The sequence below is a fragment of the Magnolia sinica genome, chromosome 2 (genome assembly GCF_029962835.1).
Source record: "Magnolia sinica isolate HGM2019 chromosome 2, MsV1, whole genome shotgun sequence".
Classification (NCBI taxonomy): domain Eukaryota; kingdom Viridiplantae; phylum Streptophyta; class Magnoliopsida; order Magnoliales; family Magnoliaceae; genus Magnolia; species Magnolia sinica.
The window spans coordinates 53,077,501-53,092,389 of record NC_080574.1 but is presented as its reverse complement, the minus strand read 5'-3'; the positions used below and the strand labels follow the sequence as shown (position 1 = coordinate 53,092,389).

At 39.6% G+C, this 14,889-nt stretch overlaps 1 protein-coding gene and 1 pseudogene across 3 annotated transcripts in view; one reads left to right on the top strand and one right to left on the bottom strand.

The window, feature by feature from the left end:
* Positions 1–573: 573 nt before the first annotated feature.
* Positions 574–14,889, top strand: part of LOC131237106 (probable serine/threonine-protein kinase PBL21) — a 91,070-nt pseudogene continuing 76,754 nt past the window's right edge.
* LOC131237105 (uncharacterized) overlaps positions 6,660–14,889 on the bottom strand; it is a 73,448-nt gene continuing 65,218 nt past the window's right edge. The window contains exons 14-15 of one of the 3 annotated variants that reach the window (XM_058234758.1): positions 12,745–12,815; positions 6,660–6,997 (exon numbers count right to left, since the gene is read on the bottom strand). In XM_058234758.1, coding sequence (XP_058090741.1) covers positions 6,919–6,997; positions 12,745–12,815 — 150 coding nt within the window. In that variant the 3' untranslated portion in view covers positions 6,660–6,918. The remainder of the gene's footprint in view (positions 6,998–12,744; positions 12,816–14,889) is intronic. The other 2 variants (XM_058234759.1, XM_058234761.1) reach the window with 2 other exon arrangements.

The following is a 14,889-nucleotide window of genomic DNA, read 5'->3' as shown; positions in this document are numbered from 1 at the left end:
CGTTTGAATTAATTCCAGCAAACCGCCTTCGTAGGTAGTGCAATTATACCAACTTGGACCCGTGCTTTGCACATTGTACTTGGATTTTTCACTACTGACTAGTGGGACCCGTGGTTCAGTAATCAATACCATTGGTCTATTGGGTACCATCATGCATGTACCAAAACCCTCAAAAAACCTCGTTGATAGGAAAATCCAAACCCTTCAATTTTTTGCCTACAGATAGTTAAAGGTTTTGAGAAGTATACCAGTATTGGTGGCTAGGATCCTCCAATCCAGGAGAATTTTGAGGTATGTTACATCACCGTGCTAGGCAACAGACCAATGGTCAGGATTAACAAAGCATGGCTCCAATTTTCATAACTGAAAGGCCTCAGCAAACTGTAGAAAAGGTTCAGGTTCAGGTTCATGAATGCCCATGCCATTGGTTTGAGAACCCGTTGTGATTGTGATATTACATATGGGGTCTTGAGCCACAGCTGATATACAGATTGCTGAGACTCCCGATTCAGTACCTGTGCGACCCATCAATCGGTATAAACTCAAAAGTGCTGAACGTTGATCCAGTAGGCCCCACAATGGATTTGGCATGTCTTGATCAGTGGCATACAAATAAGACATTTAATGATCATTCTCGAGAAGTACAGCAATCAGTCCACTCCCAACGGGAAAATTTTGGGAAAGATATTCTCGACAGGTACTCTCTGTCACTAGCAAGGAAAATCGGATCAACGGTCAGGAGCACTGAAGGTCTACAAGTAGAGTGGACACAATAATTCCTCTGGATTAGAAAACCACCTCCCAACTCTTCAGCTTCGGTGTTGGATTTCAGGCTCTCTACCCACCAGCTCACTAGTAATGGAAAGAAGCATACCACTCCACCTGCTCTCTCAGTCATTCAAATGGGTGGCCACAACCAATCATTTCCTAGCATCCCCATCACACATACAAACAACCAAAAGCAAAAAAGACCATAAGAAGATCAATCAGAGAGAGAGAGAGAGAGAGAGAGAGAGAGAGAGAGAGAGGACATTTAGAAGGAAGAGATGAGTCTCTAGTGGTGGCTTTAAACAGACATGTTTTTATGATTTTGCAACAGAGGTGGCAAAGAAACAGACACCATTTCATTCCTGTTGATGATTGGAAGCATAAAGCTTGATAGGCTCTCACCATGCAGAGCTTGAAGACATTCGGGATGAAGATGGTGAAGAAGAAAAAGAAGAGGACAGTTGTTGTTGGTTTGGAATCCCAAAACTCAGGTAGAGATATGTTGTTGCGATTGCTCACCAACTTTGTCGAAGTGGGCGATACTGTTGTAGCCATTCATGTACCTGAACCTGGGGATACCGTCTTTGATCCAAACACCTTCCACGTTTATGAAGATGTATGCAAATCCAAGCAGGTTTGTAAACTATTAAAACATGCAAAGATTTGTGTACTTGAGATGGCATGGGATTGAAATGGGGCAAACGGAATACTTTCCTTTCCTGACAATAATATTTTTGACGAAATATTATTTCAGGGACGGGAAAGTGACCCTCTCATTCAGCTCATGCTTTTTGTGCCAACCCAAACGCCCATTCAGTTCAAAATGAAGTCATCCCACTGATGAGATGCAACCAAAATCCAAATTGAGTCTACTTAAAACAAGGTTATCTCAACGTACTTTCTTGATGTGGGTTGTTTTTGTAGGTGGATTTCTATGTCAAGGTATGCAGCAGAGGTACTTCCCTCTCCGACATTCTAACGGATCAAGCACGACTCCATTTCGCAACAGCTCTAGTGCTCGGGTGCAGCAGGAAGTGGTACCAAAATCTCTATCCCTCCCCTTCCCTCCTTGTCTGCTTCATCTTCCCTTTTCCTTTCTCATCGCTCTTTTGCAGGCCAAAGGACTCCTCAGTCACTTCTTGCCTGAAAGGATTGCCCACCACTTGCACCCTTTTGATCATGGACAAGACAGGTAGAATCATTCTCAAACGGGCTGGGACCTTGCAACAAGGATTGATGGCAACGAACCATGCCCTCCAACGTTGTTTCCTCTCTAGCCCGTTCTCTCCAAGTGTTAAGAGATCAGAATCCAACCATCGCTTTCCAAAACCATCATCAACACCATCATCCTCGAGATCATCATCACCAATGAGATATGCCGACAAGGAAGAACTACATGATGAAAAGAAGAGTGTCCAACAACATGACTCCGAGGGGTGGCTCCAGCAGCTCCAAAGGTTGGCAGCCCTGGAAGCAAAGGGGGTCTACAGAAACTTCACCCTACAAGAACTGGCACGTGCAACTGACAACTTCAGCCCTTTGATGATGATTGGTGAGGGGGCCCGTAGTAAGGTTTACAAAGCCAATCTTGCAGATGGGCAGGCTGTGGCTGTGAAGCTCCTCAAAATCTCGCAATGCTCTGGAGAGGAGCTTCTTCGGGAGATTGAGATGTTGAATGGTCTCAACCACGAAAACATAATTAAGTTTGTAGGGTATTCCTACAGCAAGCAATGAAAGCCATAGTTTATAGACTATTGTGGGGGAGCTTGGAGCGAAACCTGGGTCTGCGTGGATGGGACGAAAGAGTGAAGGTTGCAGTCGGGGTGGCAAAGGCACTCGGGTACCTGCACCATGCTTGCTCGCCTCCCATCATCCACAGCAATGTCAAACCCTCCAACATCCTTCTCTCTCGCCATGGCCACCCTCAGGTAGTTTGCTGCTTCCTCCATCTACTGGTATGGAGGACGTACAAGGTCCTTGTGTGCCAGGACATGTTGCCCTGATGATCCAAGTCCGTAAAATTGTGGCCCCAACACGGATGGGGATGCCCTAAATGTATCCCAGATTAATGCATGCTAATCATTCAATCCACAGCCTATAGATCTTGGATGGTTCTGGAAGGGCCAAAACTTGGATGGAATTCCAATCTGGGCAGGTTCCATCTCAGTAATGGCCTTGATCATGAACCACAGGTCCAACTTATGTCGATTTGGCACATTGTGATACGGCATGTCTTGATTCAATAGGATCCTGTAATTCCTCATTGGCATTTTCCTCCCAAGAATGGTCTACACGATAACAGCAGTAGCTTACTCTTCTTTAGCTCAGTTGTCAGATTTCGGAGCGGCCATGGTGCATAACCAACCTCAGAAACTTCCAGTGAATGGGAAGTCTCCCCATGTGGTTGGAACATTTGGATACTTGGCCCCAGAATACGTGATGTATGGCGAAGTTGATGTTAAGACAGATGTGTACTCTTTTGGGGTTGTCCTTCTGGAACTTATCACTGGAAAAGAGGCTATCCAAACAAATTCAGCGTCTCATCGTGAAAGCCTACTACTCTGGGTAATAGGGAAACACTACGCTGAAATCTGTCCTGTATGCATACTACATCATCGTCTCTAGAGTCCCTAATGCATCTACATCTTGTGTACTGGAGGAAAGATCCTCACTCAACCAGAGACTATGCAAACAATTGATAGACCCCTGCTTGAATGGCACTTATGACAGGGAGAACATGCAGAGGATGATGGTTGCAGCACAGCTATGCCTCGTACAATCCAGGTGTCCCGTATCCGTTACGATACGGAGGTATCGGCCGATACGTAACGGCAACGGCCGACACCGTGACCCGATACGGGGTCGAAACGGCCGTTACGGGCCATAACGGCCGTTAAGGACCCATAACGGCTGTTACGGGCCTTGAAAAAAAAAAAAAAAAAAAATTTACCTTTTTTCCTTTCTTTTCTTCTTCTTCCTCTTCCTCTTCCTCTTCCTCTTCTTCTCGGGCAGCTTCTTTTTCTTCTTCTTCTTCTTTTCTCTCTCTCTCTCTCTCTCTCTCTCTCTCTCTCTCTCTCTCTCTCTCTCTCTCTCTCTCTGTTCTTTCCCTCTCTTTCCCTATTTTATTTTATTTTTTTGCAGGCGTACCACACACCAACTAGCTGCTGTAGGTATGTGTCACGCTAAGACGAGCGCTGACACTCCTCGAGCTCCGAGTTGTACGAACGGTTCAAAGGAGATCAAAGTTACACGGGCTCCACAGTAATGTATTTATTATATCTACACCGTTCACCTATTTTTAAATATCATTTCAAAGCATTGTCCAAAAAATAAATCGTATCCAAAGATCGTCTGGAACACACCAAAAATAGTAGTCGAGATGATGATTTTCACCGTTAAACAATTCATAGGCCCACCGTAACATTTATTTTCCATCCAATCTATTCATAAGGTCAAAAAGACCCGAATGAAGAGGAAAAACAAATTTCATATTGATCCAAAAGTTCTGTGATCCCAAAAAGGGTTTCAATGGTAGATGTTTAATCCCCCACTGTTTTTTGCAGTGTGGTCCACTTGATAATTAGATCTGTATTATTTTTCGTGTCGAGCCTTAAGACGATCTCGTCAAATGAATGGACGGTTTAGATATAACACATACCTCATGATCAGACCCACAAGACTTACTGACGTCAATACATACAGGTAAACCGGGCGGATTTTCTGGAGTTACTCAACACGTTTTGTACACGTGCGGCGTAGCCCCACCATAATGTATATATTTTATCCATGCCGTCCATCTATTTTTTTATATCATTTTATGTCATGATCTAAAAAATTAGTAAGATCCAAATCTCAGGTGGACCACACAATAAGAAACAGTGTTTATAGAATGCTCACCATTAAAAATTTCTTAAGGTCCACTGAAATGTTTATTTTTCATCTAACCTATTAATTGGGTCACATTAACGTGGATGAAGGGAAAACACACATGTCAGCTTGATTTAAAACTTTTGTAGCCCCTAATAAATTTTTAATGGTGGACGTTTAATTATTGTTGTTTCTTATGGTGCAGTCCTGAGCTTTGGATGTGCCTCATTTTTGGGCTCATGCCCTAAAATTATTTGGCAAAATGGATGAACGGTGTGGATATAACACATTCATCATGGGTGGGGCCCAAAAAACTTTGACACGTGTGCTACACTTCACAATCCGAGTCCCGCCTAATTCGGGCCCTTAAAAAATTGTACACGAGACATATATTAACTTAAAATTTACCAATTAAATTATGGACTGCAATTGCTAACTCACAATGCTAAAATCAAATTATTTGAATAGTTTTAATTGTTAATTTGTGGACTTTTATTTTTTAAAATAAGGCCTTTTGATTTTTTTCATGATTCACTATCCAATAAATGTCCACCAATTCATAAGTGGGATAATAGCAATAAATTGCATGAATTTGAGGCTGATTTGGAGCATAGATTGGTCCTCCAAGTCAACCCCAAATTGGCAACGCCATCTACCTGAATTTAATTTCATTTTTTTAAAGAACTATTAGGAGAAATGATATCATGTTGTTAAGTATATAAATTAGATATTTAGAAAATTAAATATATGAATTTTGTAGTCAAATTCAGGTTACTTAGTTTAAAAATTAATCAGACAGTCCGATACAACTTCTGACCAAAGAGTAGACCGTTACACTACCATAAACATGTTTCAATTTATAAATGAATGCACATTTGAAATGCCTAGAATATTCTGGATTTAATCCATATTTTTTTGGCAACAAAAAAAAAAAAAAAAATTTGCACCATTACGGACCATTACGCCCCCATATCGCCGTTACACCCCGTATCCGTATCGGTATCGGAGGGCACCGTTATGCCAACCGATACCGATATGGGATACCTTGATCCTCACCTAGAAGACTGACAACGACGATGGTAGATGACCTTCCTTCCTGTTCCTTATCTCATTTCTTCCTATAGTAATTGGGTCTTTTTTGTCGATCTATTGACAGATTCTCTAGTTGTTATTGGAGCCGGAGTATTGGAGAAAGGTCCACACAGAAAGGGGGGAGCTAGTCAATGGGATAGGCTCTGAAGGTGAATCAGGGCTACAGAGACACGAGGCTTCGGCTGCTAACAGCGTCTGAATTCCAGAGGACCACCTGCAACTCTTTTTTCAAGTTCAGAATCCATATCATTGATGAAATGATGCAGGCCACCTATTAAACTATTGGAGAGGATTCATCCGTAGGACCTGGTATGATGCACTAGCATCCCGCCATCCAGGATACAGAATTGCTGTATATACTTAAAAGGGTACATGTATTGTAGGGTAAGGGTTCATAAGAATACTAGTACTGGATACTGCATGGACCGATGGACACTTGTAAAAATAGTAATAGTATTGAAAGTGTCCTGTTTCCTGATGTCTTAGGTTCAATATTTTCTAAACTTCTATCAATTTCACTATGGTATTAAAGCACCAGATGGAATACCTGTATTCACGTGTGTCCAGATTTCAGCAAATGTTGGGTTGTGTCACTGCCACACACATCCTTGTCTGTATCCATAGCTTCATATCGACATCATAGGTCAGTATGTCATGTTATTTGTATATTTTCGCTTCTACATACATAGAAATTTGTATACTTTGTGTGATAAAGCATTGTAATACAAGAATCTCATTATGGGTTATCGAGCTGTGATATGCTTTGGAACTGAGTGTGAAGATTGTTGAGCAAAGTAATTTTCCCTAAGCTGTATATATGGTATCCAACAAATGACAGAGTATGAATACTTCAAGAAGAAAAGAATTTTAGACCTTCTTCTCATCCTGTTTATAAGAAGCATCCAATAAATTACAGCTGTACAGTCTTCAAATGTAAATGTCCAAATCAAAACAGATGATAAAGCACTCGAGAACTTGTAACAGTTATTAGTACATATAGTATAGTACTTTAATCTCTTCTACATTTTCATGTACATGCTTAGTCTTCATAGACATTATTATAAATTAAAGTATAATATACCATAACTTCAAAATGGGTTAAAATAAAATGGAATAGCTAAGAGAATGGAGTGTAAACCTCTGACAGGAGCCATAGTAGAAATGCAAGCTAAAACTATGTTGACTAGCTATTCAATTAAAGCAGTCCATCTTCACATCAGTTACATCAAGTTGCAAGATCTCCGCTCTGCAGCCTAATATTGAACCAATGCTGCAAACAAAAAAAAAATCGATGAGTTACAACAGTGCAGTCAAGTGTGGAAAAGCTGATTGTTGAGAAATAGTTTACAAGGGCCTCTTTGTAATTTTGTTATAAGTTTTTTTTTTTAAGAGAATGATAATAGGGCCACCAGCCCTAACTACTCATTTTCTCTTTTCATTCTTCTTCTCTCCTTCTCCTCTTCCAATCTTCCAGCCCTAGCACCTACACTCATCTTTTGCTTGGTATTAGAGCAAGGTTTTTGGGTGGGACCTGCTGCTGATGTCATCATGCCAGACGGGTGACCTCAACACAATGTATCTTAGGTTAGGTCCCTTGATGGAGAAAAGTATGACATTCAAAAGAGAATGGTTTTAGAAGATTTTTTGTGATTTTTTTCAGCATTTATTGGTACGTATGTGAAAGTTGTTTTTTCAAAATAGAGAATGCCCAAAACCATGGACCATTTTTTATCTCTGGCCCGTGCGTCTCTGCGAGAGATTTTTGGGGATTTTTTCCACATGGATTTGGTGCATCTAACTATTTGCTTCCTCTAGAAGCAAGAATCATTTTTTATTTTTTATTTTTTTTTATCATATTGAACAAATTGTGATGAAATTGATGAAAATAGGCTGTCGTACAACCCTATAATTGGTCAGATTTGGTTTTTTTTTTTTTTTTTTTTTTTTTTTTAAAGCTCTTGTTCTAGTGAATATTTTTTGCTAGTTTTATTTTGTGGGAAGATATCAACTACTAGTTTCATGGGACGTGGCCACAAATTCATCTGTTTTCGGGGTCTTGAATTCCATTCTTGCAATATGTTTCTATGGCGACAACCCTAGAAGAGGGATGACACAAATTTCCTTAAATGGTCTCAATCTGTCAAGATGTATATTGACAGTCGAGGGAAACTAGGGTATGTGAATTGTCGGGTTAGAGAACCAGTTATGACGATTCCTCGTACAATAAATCGGAACAAGAGATTTTGACAGTAATGTCCTGGCTTCTTAATTCTATGAAACCTCAAATTAGTAGAGGATTTCTGGTCTTGCGAACAGCCAAAGAAATCTAGGATGAAGTTACCAGAACTTACTCCCAGTGAAAGAATATTGCTTATGTCTATCAGTTACATTAGGAGATTGCCACTACCCATCAGGGGGAGAAAAGTCTGGCTACATATTACTACCCTACAGGGCCTGCGGGAACAGTTGGATCACTATCAGTTATTCCAATGGGCTACTAGTGCTGATAGGGAGAGACATCAAAAACAGGTTGAACAGAATTGGATATTTGATTTTTTAGCTAGGTTGAATTCTGATTACGAGTTAACTTGTGTGCAGATTTTTGTGAGAAATGACCTTCAGTCATTGGGCCAAGTTTATATTTTAGAATTGAATGAGGAAAGCAGGAAGAAATACAATCAATTCCTCCTAACAGCGACCATTGAGCCCTGCAATCTTTTCTAGTCCCCCTAGGGGTGGAAAAGGGGCCTAATTGAAAGAATAGAGCATCTAATGAGAAGGACAAGTTGACATGTGACCATTGTGGAAAAACCCAGTATATGTGGGAGACTTGTTGGGATCTCCATGGTCGACCAACAAAGTTCAACTGCTCAGGACAACCACCTTCATCTAGTGGTTTTGTTGCTAGCTCTGTTTCTCATTCTTCAGGTACTACTTCCTCTACCATATCTGCACCTCCTTGTGGACAATCTTTGTCAACTTCAGACGACTTATCTTCTGTGGACTTCGAACACCTCTACAATCTTCTTCTGAACTGGAAGGTTCATCTGCTTCTAGTTCATTCACATAATCAAGTAAAAATGCATCTGCTAGCCTTGTCAGTCATCCTTCATCTAGTCCATCCTACATTATTGATTCAGGTCCGTCTCATCACATGACAGGTTTGTTATCCATTTTTTCTTCATATAATTTATCATCTGGAACAAACAAATTAAGAGTTGCGGATGGATCCCTATCTTCCATTTCTGGAAATGATGATATCAATCTTAATGATCACTTGTATTTGTCCTTTGTTCTTCAATGCTCAAAATTTATCCACAAATCTGCTATCTATTAGTAGTCTTACCAAAAGTTTGAATTGTCGTGTAACTTTCCTTCCCACTCAATGTGTTTTTCAGGACTTGGCGACGAGCAAAACAATTGGGAGTGGTTGTGAAGTGGAGAGTCCTACCTTCTAGATGTCTCTGGTTCTCATGTAGCTTTTCACTTAAGTAGTAATCTTAGTAGAGATAATAATGTTGCCCAGATTGAATTGTGGCACAATCATTTAGGAAATTTGCCTTTTCGATCATTGAAGTTGTTATTTCCAGACTTGTTTAAATTGGGTGCAAGTCATAATCTACAGTGTGAAGTTTGTGAATTGTCTAAATATTGTAAATCAACCTTTCCATCAAGTTTAAATAAAAGTTTGTTTCCAGTTCATATTGTTTTCTCAGATGTGTGTAGACCAACTCCCGTTGTATCTATAGGTGGTTATTGATATTTCACTTCTATAGGTTCTTGACCTGCAGACTCTTTTATTGATCCTAATCGTATGTTATCTAATAACTCCCTCCCTCCCTCCCATCGAAGGTCTCTCTCTCTCTCTCTCTCTGAAACCTATGATGTAGATGATCGAAGGTCAACTATTGGATATTGTAATCTTGTGGGAATAAACTTGGTTACGAGGAGAAGCAAGAAACATAATGTGGTGGATAAGTCAAGTGCAAAAGTAGAGTAGATGGCCATGCCATGGCTCATGGTGGTGCAGAGTTACCATGGGTGAAAATTCTATTATGTGACTTGGGAATCATGGTGAATTCTCCTATGAAGTTGTTTTGTGATAACAAGGCAGCCACCAACATTGCAAAAAATCCAGTTTAGCATGACCAAACCAAGCACACTGAAGTTGAAAGGCACTTTATCCATGAGCAAGTCATCTCTTAAGAACTTTGCTTACCTTTTGTAATGATTTCACCAAGGGACTTGTTAAGATAAAGTTAAAATATATTCTTAGCAAGCTTGGCATGATAGACATTTATGCCTAGCTTGAGGTGGAATGTTGAGATATAGTTTATAGGGCCTCTTCGTAATAAAAGGAATGTGAGGGAATTATTTGTAATTTTGCTATAAGTTTTTATTATTATAAAGAATGAGAATAGGGCAGCCGGCCCTAACTTTCCTTTTCTGTTCTCGTTCTTCTTCTCTCTTCTTTCTCTTCCTCTCTTTTCTTCTTTTCCTCTTCCAATCTTCCAGTCCTAGCACCTACCCTCATTTTCAATTGTGATGACGCTGGTCCAGCTAGAGATCGCATGGTAGAGAAAAAGGTTCAGTAGGTCTTCTTCAACTTAAAACAGGTACCAATTAGGCTATCCATTAGGTATAGTTCCAGGATTCCAACTAAAGAATCATTCCATTCTTGAAGCAATTATCAAAGATTTGCTGTTATAATATGTTTCAAAATGCAATTTTAATATCTTTGATTTTTTGAATTATATGAAAGAAAGGACTCGAGATATTGTTCTTTCCGCCCTCATATAATTAATTTTAGGGCTTGTTTGGATTTTTTGGGGAAAAAAAATGAAATGAAAGCTGTTTTCCTTGATTGTTTTCAACAAGATTTTCTTGCAAAACTTTCCTCCATTTCCAAATTTGTTGCCTGGAAAAAAAAAATGATTTTTTTCATGAAAATTTTACTTGAAAAAGGAAGGTGGTTTGTGTGGTGTTAAAGATGAATTGTGGCACATGTCGCATTATCACATGGTACACGTTGGCACATGTGGGCTGCTTGAAGATGGAGGGTGGCACATGTTGCACATGCACTGTTTTAAATATCGATGATATCGGCCGATATATCCCATGATATATCTTGTATCCCACTTGTGCAATATGAAACGCACAAGTAGTGCGATATATCCCACATGTTTGATCTAGTGAGCATTTTCGAATTTCGATGCTCTTATTTTCTGTAATTCATGTTAAATTAGTATCAAATTATTATAAATTCATGATTTTTCATGTTCCATATGAAAAATCATGGATTGAGAGCTTTTATTTTGAGATTTGGAGGAGATGGGCCGAGTTGCGAAAAATCGAAAAAAAAATAAATCAAAATTTCCCAATTTCTCGCAAATCGTTTGCAATCTGTGTTCAAACATCACATTAAAAATGTTTGTAACCTAATTTAGTGATTCTTCTTTTGCTTTTGAACGTATTGGTTGTGTTTCCACATGTCTTCTTACATTTATAAAGTATTTGAATAGACATTGAATATACTTGTATCAATTCAGTTAGACAACGCATAGATTAGGACCCCATATAAAGAAAACCTATTATGTGTATTTGTTTTTTGTAGTGTTTTGATTTATAAGTGTGTATTGATGTCTTTTTTAACAATCACCGAAGTTTCATCAAAAAATTCAACCAATTTCCCATTGTTTCCCCATGTTTCCAACAACAGCGATACATTACACGATACAATCGATATATCCCATGCGATAACCGATACATATCTGTATCCCAAGAATGCGATACGTAATGCGATACCAATATTTTGAACACTGTGCACATGTGCCATGTTGGCACGCATTGCATATGTGGGATTCTTTAAGATGATGGCACATGTAGCACATTAACACATATGGGGTGCTTGAAGATGGTGAGTGGCCCATGTTGTAATGTCACACACGTGGCACACATGGCACATGTGAAGACGGAGGGTGGTACATTTGGCACATTAGCACAATAGAGCATGTGCACATTGGCAAATGTGGGTCACTTGAATATGATGATAACAAATGTTGCACATGTGGCACATTGGGCTTGTCACGTAAGGACGTGGACATCTAAATGGTTGGGTGTTTACATGTTGCACATGGAGGGCACTTGAAGATGGTGGCGACACACATCATACACTAGGACAAGTGGCACATTGGCACATGTATGTGCTTTAGGACAGATGTGGGCCAAAATATTCCATAACAGTAACGGTAGCCATAGCGGCTACCACCTTTTTTTTTTGGAAGATCTAACGGCCACCACCTTTTAAAAAAAAATGTTTCGGCCCTATAACGGACCGTTACGGGCCTGTGACGCATAATGATTACCACCATTAACGTTAACTGGTTTGGAATACTCGGCACATGTTGCACTTGTGGCACATTGGCACATGAGGGATGAATGGTTGCACGTGGGGCTCTTGAAGACGGTAGGCAGCACATGCAACCATCATGTGGGCACTTTGTAGATAGAGAGGGGTCATTTCCTCTCCTTTTCCTCAATTTCATGGAAATTACATTTCTCAAGTATGAGCAAGCAAATAAACATGGTGCATTTTCCAGGAAATTGGAGGGAAATGGAAACGGCATTTCCAGGAAATTTACAAACAACGAAAATGCTGATTTCATGGAAATGCCATTTCCTCAATTTATATTCCAGCGAATCCAATTGTTTCATATTGAATATAGGTGAAATAGGAGCAAAGGAACTGGAGACACCTAAAAGTACCCATACTAGATAACAGAGCAAAGGCAATATCATTTGCAGACATTTTAAAAACCGTGTTCTGATTGAAGAAAGTTATGGCAAATTTTACTCTCCAAAAATATCAACACTGCATACTTTATTGTTCTATGTTGAACATCTGATCTCAAAATTCAAAAGACATTGAACTAAAACAGATTCCAAGTGCTCGGAGACGGAAATACAAATAAGCAGATAAACAACTGACTAAATTGCATCTTCTGAAATTTCTCTTACCTAGGATCAGTGCGGCCAAGATCTCCATGTACAAATTCCTTAATATATGTACCAGCCTGCATGTATGATACCTTTAGAATTTACGTTATAAATTATAGATTATGTAAGCTTAAAGAAAGAAACTCTAAATCAAGATCATTCACATTTGAGTTGGAAATTCCAAGATAAACATCAGTATTGATGGGATAAAGCTTAGCAAACTCAAAATCATAGGATTTGGAACAGTTAAAAGCATTGAAGGAATGCAGACATAGATCCATAAAATAACTTGCAGTTGTGACCGGCAACTGTTTGTTTTACGCAACTTAAATATAGTCTATGAATTTTGCTTCATCTGTTTGGTCACAAGTGGAGGGAAGTTGATGCGGACATCAGGCCATTCAAAGTATATCAACGTAGGAGGCATACATTACCCGTGTCAATGTGGTTAGATGACGGATACGGTTCGGGTCTCTAGAGGTTGAAGACCTTACACATGTGTTCATGACATATGTAAGTTGCTTAAAGGAGACATTTGGACCGTTGGATCGCGAGAATGGTGTGATTGGACCGTTGGATCGTCATGGTCCACCTTCATTACGCCACCTTCACGGCGCTATCAACAGGGCCCATCAGGCATCTTAAATTTGAATTTAGTTTAGGAACATTTGGTTTCTTTAAGTTTTGAGACAGTTTGCGCATAATTTTTGTGCGAAAAAAAAAAAAACTTTTTTTAATAGGGTTATTTTGGTAATTTCATGTAATTACGAATTTATAAAGGTTACCCTAAGCCTAAAGCATGTTATGTTTATGAAAAAAAAAAAAAGAACTTTTTGCTTCTGACGATTTCGTCTTCGACTTCCAGTGATTGGAAGAGGGCGTGAGGCCCAGGGAAGTGATTTCTCATCCCATACTTCTTTCTCCTTCTTTCTTTTCTCAAGGTACTCTTTTTCTTTAACCCTATTCTCTTCCTTTTCTCCTAAAATCTTTAGATCTAGAAGCCGATTTTGTTTCTTTTTCTCCAAATCATTAGATATCAAAAGATTTTCAGCCTCACATAAAACCCATCACCCAAATCTAAATTTGAAGAACCACCAATTCTTTTCTGAATTTTCCAAATTTCCCAATCCAGGAAATTCCTATTTTTCTGGATTAGAAAATCCACTTAGATCGTTAGACGGACCTATTACAAGACGAAAGTTCTATCTTTCGCCGAATCCAACTAAACTCAGATTTTAAGATTCAATACTTCGTGTTTGTGATGGATGGCCATAATCAATGCTATATTAACCTTATTTTTTTCTTGTTTTATGATGTATAAGGCTGATATTTTATTTGTTTTTTAAAATTGCATAAATCTGCCCCTTTCATATACCATGCTCATTTAAGATTGGATTAGGTCGTCCTACATCAAAAATTCAAAATTTGCTGCTTAAATAATTCTCTAATAAATGCTATTGGGATAAAGTGATTCTATGGTAGTCTTACATCCCATGTTCTAAACTAGAAGTCCTACATTGCCTTCCATGTTCTTGAAACTCTGCGGTATTAGATATCAACAAGCATCTTGTACTGAAAGTTTCCTGGCACAGCTTGCTCTGTGGATGAACGCCCATCCTCCTTAAAGAGGGCATTTTGGACCAAAATGCCCCTTTTAAAGGAGGCAAGTACATGGTCCACCTGAATGAGCCTTGCTGCCAAGCCTCTGGTAAGTAGGCCCTTGAAGTTTCCAAATATAACTTTTCAACAAAGCATTTATAAGAGGACACAACTTTCCAATTAATCAGAAATCATTTTATAGGACACCTACTTCCAAGAGCTTGCTTACATGCATCTAAGCATAATCATTAGAGCTAGGCATCGAGTCGAGTCGGACCGAGTTGGGGTTGACCCGACTCGATCCGGTTTTGAAATAGGCCTGACCTGAACTCGACTCGACTCGATACCGAGTCCAGCATGCCTGAAATGATCTGAATCCGGGTCTGGCCTGGGCTAATCCGGACCGAGTCCAATCCAGTCAAAAGTACCGAATCGGTTCGAGTTGGCACCGATTCTGATCAAGAGATGAGGGAAAGAAGGAGTGGAGAGGAGAGAGAGAGGAGGGTGGTGATGGTGGTGGGTGGTTGCCGGGCTTGGAAGAGGAGAGAGGGAGGGAGTGGAGAGGGG